The sequence below is a fragment of the Aspergillus pseudotamarii genome (genome assembly GCF_009193445.1).
Source record: "Aspergillus pseudotamarii strain CBS 117625 unplaced genomic scaffold BDV38scaffold_5, whole genome shotgun sequence".
NCBI lineage: Eukaryota > Fungi > Ascomycota > Eurotiomycetes > Eurotiales > Aspergillaceae > Aspergillus > Aspergillus pseudotamarii.
This window is the reverse complement of record NW_022475019.1, coordinates 176,229-193,008: the sequence shown is the minus strand read 5'-3', so window position 1 is coordinate 193,008 and position 16,780 is coordinate 176,229. Positions and strand designations below refer to the sequence as shown.

Below are 16,780 nucleotides of genomic sequence, written 5' to 3'. Positions count from 1 at the left end.
AAGGGGAGAAACGAGTTTACAATGGTCTTCAATGATGTCATGTGCTATGCTCTAATTCTGAGTAGCTTCCTATGAAAACTAAACCTCGCAAAGTGGTACGAAACCGGCGCTATTCTATGGGTTAATTTATTGGAAAGAATACGACTGGAGAAAGGTACATCCCTCATCAGCCTTCAATGGTATCAAAAAAAAAAAAAAAAAAAAAAAAAAAAAAAAAAAAAAAAAGAAAGAAAAAAAGAAAAACAATAATATAGTAATAATAATAATAAATGAGGCGCGGTCTCCGACTCACGCTAACTTAGTTCATAATGGACACTTTTATAAATCCATCGATTGTATTGGGCCATACCAGTTGATTCAAATCTTCTTCGGTCCCCATGGTGGATTTGGCTCCATCCAGCTCGTGCCAATTTATGTATGATGTATGTCCGTCATGTTGACTGCACCAATGGATCTATACGGAAGATTTCCGGTGGATATGTACGTATTTATGATCGGGATCGGCCGGGTTTTGGAATTGGATAGATAAATTTAGATGGCGTATTAGTCTTGATTAATGGTGTATGGCTAACCCGCCTTTGCCCCCAATTTTGCTGCTCCAATTCACACCCGATACGCATGGTACATACAGTCGATGGTACATAATACTAGTACTACGAGTACCCAGTACTTAAACCCACCCTGGACACTTAGAAGTATGCTGGTACAGCATCATCCACTTCCAATAGTACTAGTATTGCCCACCTTGGAAATCGTTTGTTTCCTTTCCAAGGCAGGCAACGACTGACTCGTTTGTCCTTGTTTTCTTAGGGCAATTAATTCAATAATTGGCCAAGACTTGGTTCCCGTGACCCCAAAGAAAAAAAAAAAAAAGCTGAATATACATTGTCACGATGCGGTTATCGCGCAAGTGTCTAACAGCTGGGATCCCATGACCCCCGTTGCTTCCGGTAAGTAACAATGAAAGGACAAGCAATGAAAGAGATAATTGTCATTTGATCTGGACGATAGTAAAACTTGACTGTCTCTCCGCATATCTCTATGTATGTATATATTACCAAATATGAAATATCTGTATAGTGTATCACGTAGTACGGTATACTATAAAAGGTCTGCTGCTGCTGCACGTAACCTTGAAATTCAGCGGCTCCTTCCAATTCGACGGCCCTGGACCACATGACTATCCTCATAAGCTACAGCGCATGAAGATGGTTCATCTTGTATGGACGTATCTACCTACCATCCCGACTGCTCCATCAATCCTCTAGAAGCCGTTCGCCCACCACTCGTGTTTGATGAACTCCAGGGAAGACCCTCGTCATAGTTCTTGAGATTGCGTCTATTGTTCGGGATCAATGGACGTCAAACCAGCATCCCTGTCGTTGGTGACCACCAGGTACAATAAAGAATTGTTTATTACCCCGGGCTTGGCCAACCATTGTTCGAACCGTTCTCATAATCGCTGGCACAGCCTTGTCTCTTCTATTAAGCTACATTTATTTCTAGATGTCATCCAATCTGCAAATTTCTACTTGGCTAGCAGATCTTGCTAAATACTAGTAGTGCTAACCCTTGAGGCCTATATCATCTGAGTTCATGGATCATCAACTCCAGAGTTATCTGCCAGTTTGTCTCGCGATAACGCATTCCAGCATCAGACAAGACAGGCTGTTCTGATTTGCCGTCTGTCAGTATTTACAAATTCGGACCGTATCTAAATCAAAAGAGTTTCCGGTCATCCTTATTATGACGCTTTGACACAGTGACTGGTGGTGCTGTAAGTAAATCATACAATCCCTCTGTATTGCTCTCTTGAATGATTGGGGGCTTTGTATAAGCGCAAGGTGTATAAAACCTGGCTTTCACGCGTCTACAGCGTGGCAAAGTGATGGCTGACTCGTCTGAGTAACATGAATGTCAGCTCCCATGCTTGGCTACGAAGTTCTGTCTGTGCTCAGGGCATGCGTGACAGAGGAATTTTTCGGTCGCCCTGCCTGTGCCGATAGACGTGCCTCCCTCTCCCCCCCAAGAAGAGTCATCACCGATCGAAGCTTCAACCATGCAGTCAAGACGCTTTTATCCGCAATGAAAGAAGCGCATCCGCGGCAACTGATTCGGCAGTCCATAGTCGGGATTGCTTCATTCACCCGAGTTGGTGCAGGATCTGTGTAACTACACTAATCAGATTTGATAATGGCCGGCATACCCCTATGTCTGCAATGTGCATCTACGCCTGGGCCGTATTCGTCCCACATCATCAGACGAACACCTTTTGAAACTGAATCTCGACTGGCCGGGCTTACCGCCACATGATAGCGCACTGAAACTACCGCATTTGGGCTCGACTGTGTAACGAGACTCCGTCAGTGCCCAACGGGCCATATCTGACCGATAGAGGTGACGAGACTGGCTGCCTTGGGATGGTTCATGCAGCTTTCGCCTTTCATGTTCATCCGGGTTTGTGCTCTATGTTCTGAATAATTCGTTGTATGACACAAGGCAGTTCTCCCACTGTACTACAGAACCTGGTGGCCATGTTCGACTTGGCATAGTCGGCCAGGCTCTGAAACACGCTGATCCAGTGGCGTTCTTCCTTGACCATCCAATAGCTGTGTGAAGGCTCTGTACAACAGTATCACTTGTCCAATAGTTCAATTGAATCAGATGAATTAACGCCAATAGCTAAGGGTACATGCGTGTCGCCGAGACCATGCAGTGTCGTATTTTGAAACGACCGCCATGACATCTGAAGGGATGCGTGCAATAAAAAGTATACATCGTCGAGGGTCACAAGGGAAAGTGGAATAATACAGCAAGGAGAAGAATGAGAAAGAAGAAAAGAAGCTCCCGAGACAACAGGGGATAGGCCTGCATCACCTCTTGACCCAGGTGGGCATCTTGCGGGCCTTGACATGACCAGGCTTCTTTCTCTCCACACGACGCGCATCCACCGTGATAACACCGGCTGTAAGATGACAGTCAGAAATGTATTCAATGATCGGGTAGCAACACGCATAGTATACGCACCTTTACGCAGAACAGGCTTCAGTCCAGGCTCGTGGACCAACAATGCCCGTGCCAAGGCCAACGTAATGGCCTCTGCTTGTCCAGTAACTCCTCCTCCGCGGGCAGTAGCCCACACGTTGTACTTGTCCAATCTCGATGTGCATCTCAAAGGCCATGTAGCACTCTCTCGATCATGTAGACGAGGAAATGCTTCAACTAGGGTCTTCCCGTTGACCATCACGTCTCCCTCTCCTTCAACCAGATGGACCACAGCCGAGGATGTCTTTCGCTTCCCTCTACCACGGGCCCGACCCATCTCATCCACCGTCGCTGGCGCCGGCTTATTCCCATAAGGATTTCCCGGACGAAGGAAAGTTTTCAGGGTATCGCGCACTTCAATCGGCATGATCTTCGGGTCAATTCTATTTAGTCGTTGTAAGATTTTAATAAGGTTCTTATATTTCTTCGTCGGCACAGGCTCGCCGACAAAGTCGCGGAATTGTGCCAGTTTGAACCAGGCCATGCGGGGAGCTTCACTAGGAGCAACAGTCGGTAATGAAGCCCATTTTGCTAGAATAGTCTCCAAGTTCAGCAGGTGGTCGATGAATTTGGGACTGCCGGAGAAGTAGGCGGGTGATGCAGGAACAATCCGGGCGGGTTGGGTATAGAACTTTTCAAAGTCGATCTCGGGTGCCGCTTGCACCTCCGTCGCATATCCACGAGCATTTTTTCTTTGTTGTGAGAGGATCGAGGGAACATTAGAACGAAGGGAGATCTTGGGAGTATGGAGGAAAGATCGCAATTGAACTGTCCGACGGACAGACTGCATCGCGTTCACGATGCAATTGGGGCTCTGCCAGGCCATAGTAAAGCTGCCTCCGGCTGGCGGAAGCTTTGTCTGAGACTAAGAGGGTAGGAAGAGAGAAAAAGCAGCGCAGAGGAGGACTTGGGATCGCCGGCCAGATGCGATATACCGTCTCCAGCGATTCTTGTTCCTGAGGTTTTTCGATGGGGACCACGTCACGTGGACGAGCAAATGTTCCTCCGGCGCCGACGGCTCCGTCTGATTCGCACAAAATTTCGTTCTTATACCCCTCGAGCTGCTTCCCTTCCCCCCTCCTTTTTCTCTTTTCTTTTTCCCTTCCTCCCCCAGTCCTTCCAAAGACAACAGCTTTCACAATGGCCTTCGGAAAGATTTACGGTCAGCCTGTATGTGCTCTTAGTTTTTTTCTCTTCGGCTTCCTCTCAGTCATCATCTAAACCGATGATACTTTTCTGACGATCCGATCGTCGTGGGGGTTACCTTGGGGAACGCCCGGCTAATAGGTGACTCTACACAGAACAACGGTCGCACCATCGCTGCCCTCGTCGCGGCTAAGGCCAACGACGTTGAGCTCGAGCTGGTGCAGACTGAGGCCAACGCCGAGGCCGAGTTCAACAAGTCTGCTGAGTACACCAAGCTCAGCCCCCTTGGCAAGATCCCTGCTTTCGAGGGTGCCAATGGTTACACTCTCTCCGAGGCCATTGCCATTGCTGTCTACGGTACGTGTTTTGTGTGAGAGGCTTCCTTCCCTCTAGTATTATTCTATCCTGCTTTACCGCCGCTTGATATGATGAGCGATATTATTCCAAATAAACTAGTTATCCCTGGCAGAACAACAGTGTTGATGAACCAAACTCTGAAAATTTCTTCGATTACCCCGCATATGTTGGGCAATCTCTTTCGTGGCGCCTTTTCGAGATCTTAGTGCTTTGAGAGTTGTACATTTCCTGAACATGGCTAATTATGGCTCAGTGACCTCCCAGAATGAGAAGACCACCCTCTTGGGTAAGACCAAGCAGGACTACGCTTCCATCCTCCGCTGGTTGTCCTTCGTCAACGCGGAGGTTCTCCCCCGCCTCGGCGCTTGGTACCGTCCCCTCTTGGGCTTGGACGGCTACAACAAGAAGAATGTTGAGGAAGCTTCCAAGGCTGCTCTGAAGAACATCTCCGTTTTGGAGAAGCACCTAACTGTCAACACCTTTCTCGTTGGCGAGCGTATCACCTTGGCTGATATCTTCGCCGCCTCTCTCATCACCCGTGCCTTCGCCACCGTTTTGGACAAGAAGTTCCGTTCTGAGAACCCTGCTGTCACTCGTTGGTTCCAGACTATTGTCAACCAGCCCTACTTCAAGGCTGTTGTTGAGAACCCTGTTCTTGTTGATGAGGTCATCAAGTACACTCCTCCCAAGAAGGAGGAGAAGCCCAAGAAGGAGGCTGCTCCTGCGCCTGCTGCCGAGCCCAAGCCTGAGGGTGAGCAGAAGAAGCCCAAGCACCCACTTGAGGCTCTTGGCAAGCCCGATTTCATCCTCGATGACCTCAAGCGTACCTACTCCAACGAGGATACCCGTCCCGTTGCTCTCCCTTGGTTCTGGCAGAACTTCAAGGCCGAGGAGTACTCCCTGTGGAAGGTTGACTACAAGTACAACGAGGAGCTCAAGCTCACCTTCATGGCCAACAACCTGATCGGTGGTTTCCACGCTCGTCTTGAGGCTTCCCGCAAGTACCTGTTCGGTGCTCAGTCTGTCTACGGCACCAACTACAACTGTGTCATCCGCGGTGTCTTCCTGGTCCGTGGTCAGGAGTTCAAGCCTGCCTTCGATGTCGCCCCCGATTGGGAGAGCTACGACTTCGAGAAGCTTGACCCCTCCAAGGAGGAGGACCGCAAGTACGTCGATGACATGTGGGCTTGGGATGTCCCTGTCACCGTCGACGGCAAGGAGTACCCCTGGGCTGACGGCCACGTCTTCAAATAAGCTAGTGCATTAGGTCCTGTGGCAAATTCATGATGTTACGTCCTAATTTCTTATCGTTGGGTGGCCTTCCTCATATTCGGCCTAAAAAAACTTCACATCACTTATACCCTAGGGCTGGAGAGTACTACGATTCAACACGACTTTTGGTTCAGGTTTTCTGCATCGTGCCGCCCGTACAGGTCTCCGCCCCATCCATATCCCGTCTAATGTTCACACTGCCCATGACGGTTTACGCTTTCTGAAAAACTTTTGATCATGACACGCTTACGAATTGAGATGTCGGATGATGCAGTAGCTAGCCTAGTTTAGCACTAAATAGCACTTATGTGCTCAATCACTTCTGATCCCATCGGGATATTCCTTGTAACCCTGTAACCCCCAGTAAAACGTATAGACTGTAGTTTGTTGGCCTCTGCTTAGACATGTCAATGTCCTGGACAAAATTGCATTGCTAGAATCATGCGGTTTGATTCACTGGTCGATGATAGCCGGAGCCCATGTAGTTTGTCTTGATTTTGTAGACAGGTACTTTATCCTTAGACCTCGGAGCGATTAAACTATATACGCAATAGACGAGTGATGCAGTAAGCTTAGTTACGATATCTAGTTTATAGCCATATATCGATATCACTATATAGGTCTTGCAACTGAGACTTTGATCGAATGGCAAGTCGTTTCCATACACACAGAGCCTTTGGTGAGACTTCAACTCTAGTCAACGATATAATACGGATGAACCCTATACTGGCTATAGGTACATGACCGAAATGATCTCCATTGCAATCGTATTATTCCAGCCGTGGGTATCAAATTGCGTAAGCAAGTGTATCTATATATCTATGTACTAAACATGCATAATTTAGAAGATAATGTCCCTGATAAACGCATATAAATCACACATCCGTCAAGACTTAGTCAGTTCTAACATTCAGAGAATCCTCTAATCGATCTAGGAGAAAATTTTCGGATTCGGCAGACGAAGTCGCAGGTGATGGTGACCGTTCAAGGGTCGGTTGCACGGCGGCTTTTGTAGATTCAGCGGAGGAGATACCGGTACTTGTCGCCGCTGGGGTAGTGGCAGGAGCAGCAGCTTTGTCTTCTTGACCTCTCGGGGAGGCCTTTTGTGCTATCTTGCGAGTCTTCGTTTCCGCTTTTGACTCTAGCTTCTGCTCCTGTTTGCGGGCCTTGCGTTGCTCCTTGCGCCTTTTGCGTCTTTCTTTGCGGGCTTGCGCCACAGCTGTCGGCTCGGTTGGAATGTCTTGTTGGGAAGGTGGAGAGTGGGCGTCGCCGGTGGCAGTATTGTTGTGATTCTGGTCGTCCTCGTTGGAACTGAGGCCGAGGTCAAGCTCAAGAATGCCATGATTTTCGGGTAACTCCAAGTTCCACTGATGGAGAACTCTGCTGACATCGTCATGTTTTGCTAGTTCGTCTAGGAGTTGCATAACCTTTGGAAATATTGTGGATTCATCAAGACCCCGCTGGTTGGTAAATTCCGGAATCTCGAGTATGTTATATGGTTCACTGAGAGCCTTGACTTTACTGTCGTCAATCAGAATGGTGTTGGACTGGTCCCATCGGGTTTTCAACTGCGTGCCAGTCTGCGCGGCTTTGCGGCGTTTATTCTGAGAAGGTGATGGGTATGACGCTTGAACCGCCTTATCGCTCCATACCGTCTCTAACGTTTTGTAAACTTGAACTTTGGCCCGATATTGTGATGACGTGAGGCCAAACTTGTCACGACCCCATTCTGCTACAAGAGCCTTTCTTTTACTGCCCGGGAAGAGCCTGTCGCAAACCGCCTTCACCGTGTTCGGCTGGGAACTAGACCAGATCATAACCTTGTATTTTCTCACCAGGTTATCCAAGAATTCGTCCAGTCCTGCCCTTCTGGCAAACACAGGGGGGAACCGCCGGTGCTTGCGGTAGATCAGCGTGCCATTCAAGTCCAGGATGACCAACAGTGGCTGGGGAGAAGTGACCAATTTGGGTGGTAAGGACGACTGCTCGATGTATAATTTGACGGGGGATGGAGGCTTAGGTGGCGGCGAAGCTACGTCCTTCGTTGCCGATGCTCCAACAGGTGCTTGACTAAGCACATCTGAGATGTTGCCCCCAGCAGAACCAGCTGCTGTAAAGGCCATTGTATCAAACGGTAAGGGCGGAAAGCCACTTAAGAGGGGTCCTGCCGTCGCCGGATTTTGTATACCAAAGTTCATCATGAAAGGAGGCGGAGGCATGAGGGCGAAGAAATTCAGGGGATTACTCATGTCATTCGGCAAGGCAGTGTTAAGCGATCTGAACGCAGGTTGATCGGAAGGCTGAGATTGTGACTGCTGATTAGCAGTATTTGGAGAAAAGAACGGAAATTGAAGTGCTTGTTCATTGAAGGCAGCCATTCCACTTGGACCTCCAGGAAAAATGGGCATATTGAAATTTGGGCGACTTCTAAAACCGTCGTTGCTCCCTCCCATGTGTGTATTGCTCTGTGAAGAATATGACTGCGAGGGAGACGGTGCTGGGCGAGCAGGAAACGGTCCTTCTTGACGATATTGATGCACGTGTGTGTCTGAGCTCATACTTCTGTCCGCCGATACCTGATTGCGCAGCCTATGACTCCTCCGCGGGTTGCCAGACGTAGCTTTCTCAGGGGCCTGGGACGCTGCTCTTCCCGGGTCATTGCGAGTTACCGTCTTGGCATTCCAGCGACCTCGATACGGTCTCCATGATGCCCTAAGATTGTTATTTGCATCTCCCTGGGTTTCACCGTAGCCCGATCCATTCTCTGCAATAGTAGGCCAATTGTCTCCTTCAGCTGTCCGTTGCTCCATTCCAAGGTCGGGAGGTCTTTCGATATCGACCAAAGCCGGTGGTTGTTTCTTCCGAGGGTACAAGCGTGAAAGCAATGCTGATGTAGAGAATGGTGCTGCAACAAACTTTGGGATAACCTATAGAGGTCAGTTCTTCATCGGACAAGACAAGGAATACGCCGATGCACCTTATAGGAAGCCCCGCCTTGAAACATGCGATCATGCACTATAATCAAAGAGGGGGGTAGAGCTGGAGTGAGAATATGAGAAAAGGTGGCCGTACATGAGCGGCATCCCATGGGCTCACAAATGAGGTGATAGACCAACAGTAAAGTGTCTAAGGGAGCAAACGAGAATGCGATGAAACTGATGGCGAAAGGCAAAATCGCGGCCAAACGGTCCAGATCCACCAACTAGAGCGAAGCTGCTTCTCCCACCGCCTTAAATGTCCGGCAGCATCGCTTCATTTTTTTTTGCTCCGCCTTCACCGCCATTGATTGGGCTTCTATTGATACATTGGTTGCTTTTGTCCTTCGCTCTTTCTCCCTTTCTTTTGGACAGTATTAATAATCGGATATAATTGCTAGCAAAATGGCGATCTCGGATCTCCTCAACCGTCGCGTGCGAGCTTTGCCGGAGGAAGACGAAGAGATCTATTCGGAAGAATCAGCATCTGAAGAAAAAAGTGATGATGGACGCTCAGGTGAATCAGATTCAGATTCAGACGATTATGACGACGCAGCATTGGAGGAAACTGATGACAACGTTCGTTTTAAAGTTCCTGCTTTTTGGCCTTCATGACGATATTCTGACTTTTGCAATAGTCTGAACACGACGAGCCTGTTGACTCAGAAGACAGCGAAGACAACGATAATGGACAGGAGGATGTCCAAGCATCCCTTAGTAGCATATCCTTTGGGGCCCTCGCCAAAGCTCAAGCATCCCTCGGTCCGAAAGGCAAGCGCAATGCAAAAACTGCCAAACCTACAGAAGAATCCCCGCAGACGACGTCACCGCTAGACGACATCAGAGCGCGAATCCGCGAGGCACGGGAGCAAAAGCGTCAAGAGTCGGGAAAATCCAAGGAATCGGCGAAACCTGCAAGGACTTCAAAACATGCCCCCATGGTTCAATCATCTAAACGTGCCGTTTCGCGCAAGCGCACTGTTGTGGAACCTCCATCGATACCCAAATCGCGAGACCCACGATTTGATCCGACGGTGCTCAGTCAAGGCGGTCACCATAATGCTGAATCGGCCAGGAAGGCATACTCGTTCCTAGACGATTATCGTTCTTCAGAGCTGAAAGAGTTAAAGGCGAAATTCGGCAAAACAAAGAACGCCGAGGAGAAGGAAGCTCTGAAGCGTGAGATTCGGTCCACGTCGGATCGTCTCCGTGCAATCGAGAATAGGAGACGGGAAGAAGAGGTTCTGGCAGAGCATAAGAAACGAGAGAAACAGCTCATCCGCGAAGGAAAGAAAAGCAACCCATACTTTTTGAAGAAGTCCGACCTCAAGAAGCAAGTAATGCTCAAGAAATACGAGAATATGAATTCTAAGGAACGCACGAAGGCCCTCGAACGGAGACGGAAGAAGATTGCCTCCAAGGAAAGGAAAGAGATGCCCATGGAACGCAGATTAGGTGGTGAAGGCAACGATGACGGTGGCAGGAAGCGGCGGCGGATGGCGTGAGACAATTCTGATGGCGTCACTGAAGTTATGTTTATGTACTCTCGTATAATAAAATTAGTTGTTCACCTGCTACACCCTTTGGCAAGACTCAGCTTTGTTCTGTTTACGCTCTGCAACTCCGGGTTGTATGTACCTCTATGTACATGTATATAAACGGCTACGCACCAACTGGCCTGTACATCGCTTAAAGCAGCAAGTGTAGTTACAGTTTCGCTTTTAGACAACACCACGGTATTAGTTATCATTAAGTGGAAGGACACATGTCCTTGCCGGAAGTTCGCACGACCTCGTTCCAAATCCGACACCTAGTCGTAAATTCAAGATATCCAAGCGGAGAATGGGGATCATAAAGAATGTAAAAGCATAAATCATCCAAAAAGGGGATGTGAAGTCAGAATAGTAGAACGATCAAAGCAATGGTATCCCAACGCGACATGAGAAATAAAGCAATGTAAAGAGCGCGAATGGCAGGAAGGAAAATCATGCCTTTAAAAACAGGCATCAATATGGTTCTCACATGGTCTTGGCAAATCAAAAGAAACCCTAATTAATCACAAGGAAACGCCTCGCAAGTCCATCGAAATGGTGCACATTCAAAGCACCTTTCAATTCAGACTTTGATGGTATAAACGTGAAAACGAATAAAAAGAAATAGCACAAGAAGGAAAAGAATAAAGTGGATGGTAAGAGCGATGAAAATGAAAATATCAAATCACAATGTAAGGGCAACGTCAAAAACAACCTAACCCTCCACCAGTTAGGATGGCATCCTGTTCTTGCTGTTCGTATAGATAGTCATGCATATTCATCATGTCCAGGTGGCTGACACCGCCCATTATAAAGATACATCCGAGCGGTTGTTAAAATATCCGCTAGTGGCCAGTCATCAAACTATGAGTCTCACGTTGTTGTGGACACAACAGACGAGTAGGAAAATGATCTCCCGTCTGAGTTGCTGGACATAAACTATAACTGGACGGTTTTGAAGGGTACTGAAGAAGATTGGCCGTGATTAACAAGAAATTTATGAATGAAACAGATCCCATGCTCTTGCACATAGTGCCAAAAACTCTTCTTTCTTTCTCCGCTGGGACTCAGGCGAGTCTCTGCCGGCTCCGAATGGGCCATAGCTAGCTCCTGTTCCGGGTGCCAACGCTGGGTTTGGCCGATACTGTGGTTCAGGACCGTGGCCTAAGGGAGGACTTCCGTTGTCTTGCTCGTACTCACTTCTAGTGCGGCGACGAGCGGTCCTCTCAGAGGGGTACATAGGTTGGGAGGGGGGAACCTGGGCATTGGGTACCGGAGCCGCTTCTGGGTGAACTGCTGCGGACTTAGGTTGGCCATTGACGGCACGTGGGGATGGTGGAGTCGGGGGCTGATGGCCCCCATAGTGCACGATACGTGGCAGCAGGTCCTCCCGTCCACCCGACAGCTCTTGAACAGCCTCCTCTGCCGAACGGTATTCCCGTGGCCGCTTGGGTACCTGGGTGGCGGTTCCTGGAATTCTAGGAGACGGTAACGGCGGCAGGTTGTTTGACTGGGAAGAGTTGGGATTAGATGCGTTCTGGTAAAACGGCGCACGGTTTGCGTTCTGCTCACGGGAGCCCAAAGCGTCAGAGCCGAAAACATCGGAAAGCGGAGGAAGCCGATTGTTCGTTTGAGTAACAGGGATATGATGAAGATGAGATGTCGACCCCAATGTAGGACTCTGATTGGCAACTTGGCGTGTCAACGGCTGTAGTTGGTGTCTGCTGGTAAAGGTCTGATTCAATGGCGCGGATTGGATGACACGTTCATTGGCAAATTGCGCTGCAGATGGCGGAACGATAGAGAGACCTGGGGGAGGCCTCCGCTTCGAAGCACTGGCTTTGGGGAGACCGAAGGAGGATTCAGATGGTTTTATTCCGTCTGGGCCGTCATCCTTGGCTGACCTTTGCAACCGTGATTCAATTATTGACCTCTGCTGGTCTCTCACTGACAGACTTCTCTGCAACTGTTCTCTCATAATTGGATCATGCGTCTGGAAACCCGGCGATAGGCAAGCGATTCCAACCTGGTGCATACTGACACCCTCCCGGGCCGTCATAGGACCACCAGGAGGGCGGGCTGATAAACCCCCGGAGGTTGGAAGACTCGTTGATAGGTCTAATTTCCGCGGGCGAGGTCGAGAGTGGGATTGCATGGCAGGCGAAGAAGGGGGCTCTTTCTTGACGATAACCTTAGGGGCAGCACTTCCATTTTGCGATCTGGTCAACCGTCAGCTTTTCAATTGCTCAGGTGATTATTCTGCGTCCTAGGAAGATACTTACGCAGGCGACGTTTGTTTTCTTCCCGCGGGCGAGCTCTTTGAGGACGACCCATCCCGAGAAGGTCCCGAAGGCCGGGGCGGAGTGGAGGTAGAATGGCTACCAGCTGTGGGTGCCAACGTTGGGCAATTTTTGGGACTCGGATCACGATTCATGTGCGAAGATGTTAACGGGGCAGCTGTGGCAGGCGCAACTGCAGTAGACATATTCGCAAAAGGAATGCGAAATTATATACCGGAAAGATCTGAGGGTATCCGATCGATGTTGAAAATCCACAACTCCCCACTTTTTAACACTGCATTCAACTCACGCCTTATTCTGTATATAAACCACAAAGACTCTTATAGCTGGGACGACTGTGCCACCCACGGTCTATCAGATGCTCTAGAACGCCCAGCGAAGCGTTGCGGGCCAGGTATCAAGCTTTATTGTGTCAGGCGCCCGGCTATTGACAGCGTAGGATGAGGTCGAACCAAATAGCGCGCAAACCTCCAAGCTCGGCAGTGTCGGCGGCTATGGTTCTGAGAACGATAGAGCTGTGAAATCGAGGGGAGGGGGCGAAGGCTCTAGGAACCGAAACCAAGACAGCGACGATGAATCGCCCACGGCGACAAGAGGAAGGAGGGTAGGTGTGGAGAGAAGGGCAGGGAGCCAACAAAAAAAAATGTGGCACACTAGCAGCTGTTGGTCGAGCAGTTCGAGGGTGAAACTGTGACGAGGTGTGGCCGGATGCTTGGGAACAGCGGTTAACTAACGGCAGTAGCTGGGCGGCAGTGCGGCGACTCTGAGAGGTCGGTTGGAGCGGAAGAACGATCCAGAACAAGCAAGCGAAGGGAATGGACTGGGATGTTCGACAAGGCTGGCCCAGCGATACGCAAGTGACCTAAAAAGGGAGGTGTACAGGGCAAGTTCAGCTCCTTTAGGTAGAATTATGGAAATGAAATAAAGAAAAAAAGAAAAGAAAAGAAAAGAAAAGAGAGGGGAACGGGAGGGAGGAGGAGAAAGGAAAAGAGAGGGAAGGAGAAGAAAAAGAGGAAGAGGAAGAGGGGTGTAGTAGCAGTAGTAGTAGAGCGGATATGATGATGATTATTTAGTAGGTTTTCCAGACTGTATGGGCAAAGTAGAGAAAGAAACGACCAGTGGGACAAAGAACTGGGGAGGAGAAATTCACGTCAATCAATCAGGGTTGAGAAACGGTAGTAATTCCAAACGGTACCACACTTTAGTGTGATTATAATCTTAATGGTAATAAACCAAGAGAAAGAAAATAGGAAAAAAGGAAAAGCCCACCAAAATGAGACCAAACGAGAGAGAGAGAGAGAGAGAGAGAGAGAGAGAGAGAGAAAGCTGTATGTATGGTATTGATTGGGTCAAAACCGGAGCAAAAGACAAGAGATTCAAGACAAGTCATGTATGGAGCTCGGATGTGGGGGGAGGGAGGGAGGAAGAGAACATTGGAACTGCTCCAAGATGAGTACTACTAGTAGGAATATACATACATTTGGAACAACAACTTTCTTGTAACATGTATTGGAAGGATGTGAAAACTAGAAAATTAAAAATAAAAATAATAAATAAGAGATCAGGAAATTGAATTAATAAAAAAAAAATTAATTATAATGAAAGATAATATTACAAAAGATTCTCTTATCGACCCTCCCATAGGGTAATAATCATCAAACTCCTGAACCCTCAAATGTGCAGTGGAGAGGGTCCGAGCTCATTGGTAGAGGCTGAGACATGGTTTGTTTCTGGTGAGGGCTCATCCGCTGATGATCTGACACTTCTGTGACAATTTCTCTAGTGCGGATGATGCTGCGTGCTGGTGGTCTCATTGTCTGTACCACCAGTACTATGTACATGTAGTACTAGTAGTACCTTGGGTAAAGCAAGCAATCAGTGACCATATCGTATATACCAATATATTGTAAATCATTCTTGATTAATCCTATATTCAACACATACTAAGGCAATCAACATCTTAAAATCAAATAAAATTAACGAAAAAGTACTCTATGATGTTTGAAAAGAAACGAAGGATTCCAAAAGGCAAAAATCCCCAAAAAAAAAAAAAAAAAAGCCTTTCCCATCTATGTAATCAACCAGCTGACAACTTCCCCCCGCTAGGCTACTTTCAGCTAATGTAGGGGCTCTTCCCTTGCGACCCGTTCCCAGAGGTCGGTGATTCAAAACTGCTGGCGCTTAATTGTTAGAGAACGTGATATTACGACCATACCTTCTGTACCAAATACTATCCTGATGCGTCTGAGAAGATTTTATTCTATCGGATAGATATGAGCCTTGTTAATACTTGCCTATGAAACAAAGGTTGAAATCTCTTCCTCCATCCCCCTTCCTGCATCTTTTCCCCCCCCCCTCTAAAAAAAAAGTGAATAAATAAACAAATAAATAAATAAATAACAAGGTGTGACATGGCTTGTAGTCAGACACGATTCAGAATCTCTCTGTGTCAGGTAATAATAACAGCAAACTTTAATACCAGAACGGAATGAAACCAAGCCAAACCAAGCAAACACCCCCTTCGAACTATTGGCCTCCAGTGGCACCCAAAGAATCTGCGACACAAGCGTCCCTCACCAACTCGATTGTTATCCACCTGCGCCAAACTGGTGGAAACAATAGTCCCCTTCCTGTTCCAGGAAAGCTGTTTGTAACTTATCTCCGAGGGAGTGCTGTGCTCCTTCCCCTCATGGCCCTTGCAACTGCTCATGGGCATGTATGTATGTATGTACTACGAGTCCATCTACCTAGTACCTGGGAGCGGACTGGCTGACATGGAGACTATTTTCTTTTTCTCTCTTTATATTGACAACCCGGGAACTATATCATTTGCGATCTATTCTATTTCCTTTTATTTCATACAGATGTGATGGGTCACATTTCTTCCACGTTCTTTTGACCTTTGTTTTTGTCCAGTTCCATAGCTTTTGACCTTTTCCGGTTTATCTTCTTCACCTCCAACCCTACCAAACTCAATGACATGAGAGGAAGAGAAAGGGGGAGAGAAAAGAATAAAAATAAATAAAAAGGTTCAACTTTGTATCATACGGACTAGGCCGCGATCAGCCAACAAATAACTACCTAAGACAGGAAGACGGCACATCTTCCGGCAGTCTGGAGTTACAAAGTACCGCAGTACCACCAAACATTGGCTATATTAATACCAGCTCCCACGATCTGCTTTGTCTCCCGATTATCACGCGGAAAGTGGATCGTCCTGGCTTGTGGGCGTCACATTGTGACATGCCCAGACAGGTCAACAGTCACATTGAGAGTATGAGAATATAGCCCCATTTGCTCCAGGCCTAAGTATCGGTCAATCTATTATGTAGCATCGAATGCCGGAGTGTCTTAGCAGTTACCTAGGCAGATGGGGAAAGAGGGAAAAAAGATTTTTTTTTCTCCATCATCCTTCTCCCATACCGGTCATCAATGATCTGGCCTGCCTCGTCATCACTTACATGTCTCTTCAAAGATCCTCAACAAATTACTACGATCGCCCCTGGATTAACCTCCGATCCCTCCGTATTCGTCCCCATTACGATGGGATCGGCTTGCCTATCCTTGGGTTGACAGGGAGTCTAGTTAAAAGGCCTGAGCGGCTGCAAAGTACCTAGATTAGACGTTCAGGGCTGTCATTATTAATCGATCATCATTCTTCAAGTTACTCTTTTCCTCTATATTTCTATTGTTGATCTTTAGTTTCTCCTTTCTGGCTCCTCGTTCAGTTTTGTTCCGTGGTAATGGTCATCTACTCAAGACCTTGTTCGAAATTAGCTCAACTCTCATTTCACCGTCAAATTCCCCTAAACCAAAAGTAAGAAGCAGGGTTTGGTTGATCACGGCCCTGTATCTCCGCTGTACCGAATTTCAAGGCTGGTACTTACTGTATCTACTTCATTTGCCCAGCCCCAGTAAGCTATGTAACTATTTCACTGTGAAACTACCTTATTAACCCAACTCTGGAGCCGAAAGCGATGGGGAAATGTATCTCTGACATATATCTCTTAGCGATCCAAGTGACGAAGTAGAAATATTAACCGATGCATGGTGAGAAATCGCCAAGCCAAGACAAAGCGAGAGTCTCTTGGAAGGTCAAGATGATATTTGGGGAGATCTTACCTCGTGGTGCCTCCTCGATAAGGGCTCATTC

The 16,780-nt window shown here is 47.8% G+C and overlaps 6 protein-coding genes across 6 annotated transcripts; 3 read left to right on the top strand and 3 right to left on the bottom strand.

Annotated features, from left to right (window-relative positions):
* Nucleotides 1–2,873: 2,873 nt before the first annotated feature.
* BDV38DRAFT_278300 (mitochondrial 37S ribosomal protein uS9m) lies at nucleotides 2,874–3,871 on the bottom strand (the record flags this gene model as incomplete). The annotated part of the gene is made up of 2 exons (XM_032058686.1): nucleotides 2,874–2,965; nucleotides 3,028–3,871. 2 exons carry the CDS (start codon nucleotides 3,869–3,871, stop codon nucleotides 2,874–2,876), a joined length of 936 nt encoding a protein of 311 aa, XP_031918184.1.
* Nucleotides 3,872–4,132: 261 nt separating this feature from the next.
* Nucleotides 4,133–6,139, top strand: BDV38DRAFT_235889 (putative translation elongation factor eEF-1 subunit gamma). The gene has a single exon (XM_032053383.1). The coding sequence runs from the start codon at nucleotides 4,783–4,785 to the stop codon at nucleotides 5,800–5,802; it is 1,020 nt and encodes a 339-aa protein (XP_031918183.1). The 5' UTR covers nucleotides 4,133–4,782; the 3' UTR covers nucleotides 5,803–6,139.
* Nucleotides 6,140–6,713: 574 nt separating this feature from the next.
* BDV38DRAFT_278298 (NIF domain protein) lies at nucleotides 6,714–8,824 on the bottom strand (the record flags this gene model as incomplete). The annotated part of the gene is made up of 2 exons (XM_032058685.1): nucleotides 6,714–8,747; nucleotides 8,798–8,824. 2 exons carry the CDS (start codon nucleotides 8,822–8,824, stop codon nucleotides 6,714–6,716), a joined length of 2,061 nt encoding a protein of 686 aa, XP_031918182.1.
* Nucleotides 8,825–9,200: 376 nt separating this feature from the next.
* Nucleotides 9,201–10,300, top strand: rrp36 (putative pre-rRNA processing protein; the record flags this gene model as incomplete). Its single annotated transcript, XM_032056674.1, has 2 exons — nucleotides 9,201–9,386; nucleotides 9,434–10,300. The coding sequence occupies 2 exons, from the start codon at nucleotides 9,201–9,203 to the stop codon at nucleotides 10,298–10,300; spliced, it is 1,053 nt and encodes a 350-aa protein (XP_031918181.1).
* Nucleotides 10,301–11,324: 1,024 nt separating this feature from the next.
* BDV38DRAFT_278296 (uncharacterized protein) lies at nucleotides 11,325–12,812 on the bottom strand (the record flags this gene model as incomplete). The annotated part of the gene is made up of 2 exons (XM_032058684.1): nucleotides 11,325–12,546; nucleotides 12,610–12,812. 2 exons carry the CDS (start codon nucleotides 12,810–12,812, stop codon nucleotides 11,325–11,327), a joined length of 1,425 nt encoding a protein of 474 aa, XP_031918180.1.
* A 2,305-nt stretch (nucleotides 12,813–15,117) lies between these two features.
* On the top strand, nucleotides 15,118–15,583 carry BDV38DRAFT_235883 (uncharacterized protein). The gene has a single exon (XM_032053382.1). It carries the CDS (start codon nucleotides 15,336–15,338, stop codon nucleotides 15,495–15,497), a length of 162 nt encoding a protein of 53 aa, XP_031918179.1. The 5' UTR covers nucleotides 15,118–15,335; the 3' UTR covers nucleotides 15,498–15,583.
* Nucleotides 15,584–16,780: the final 1,197 nt, after the last annotated feature.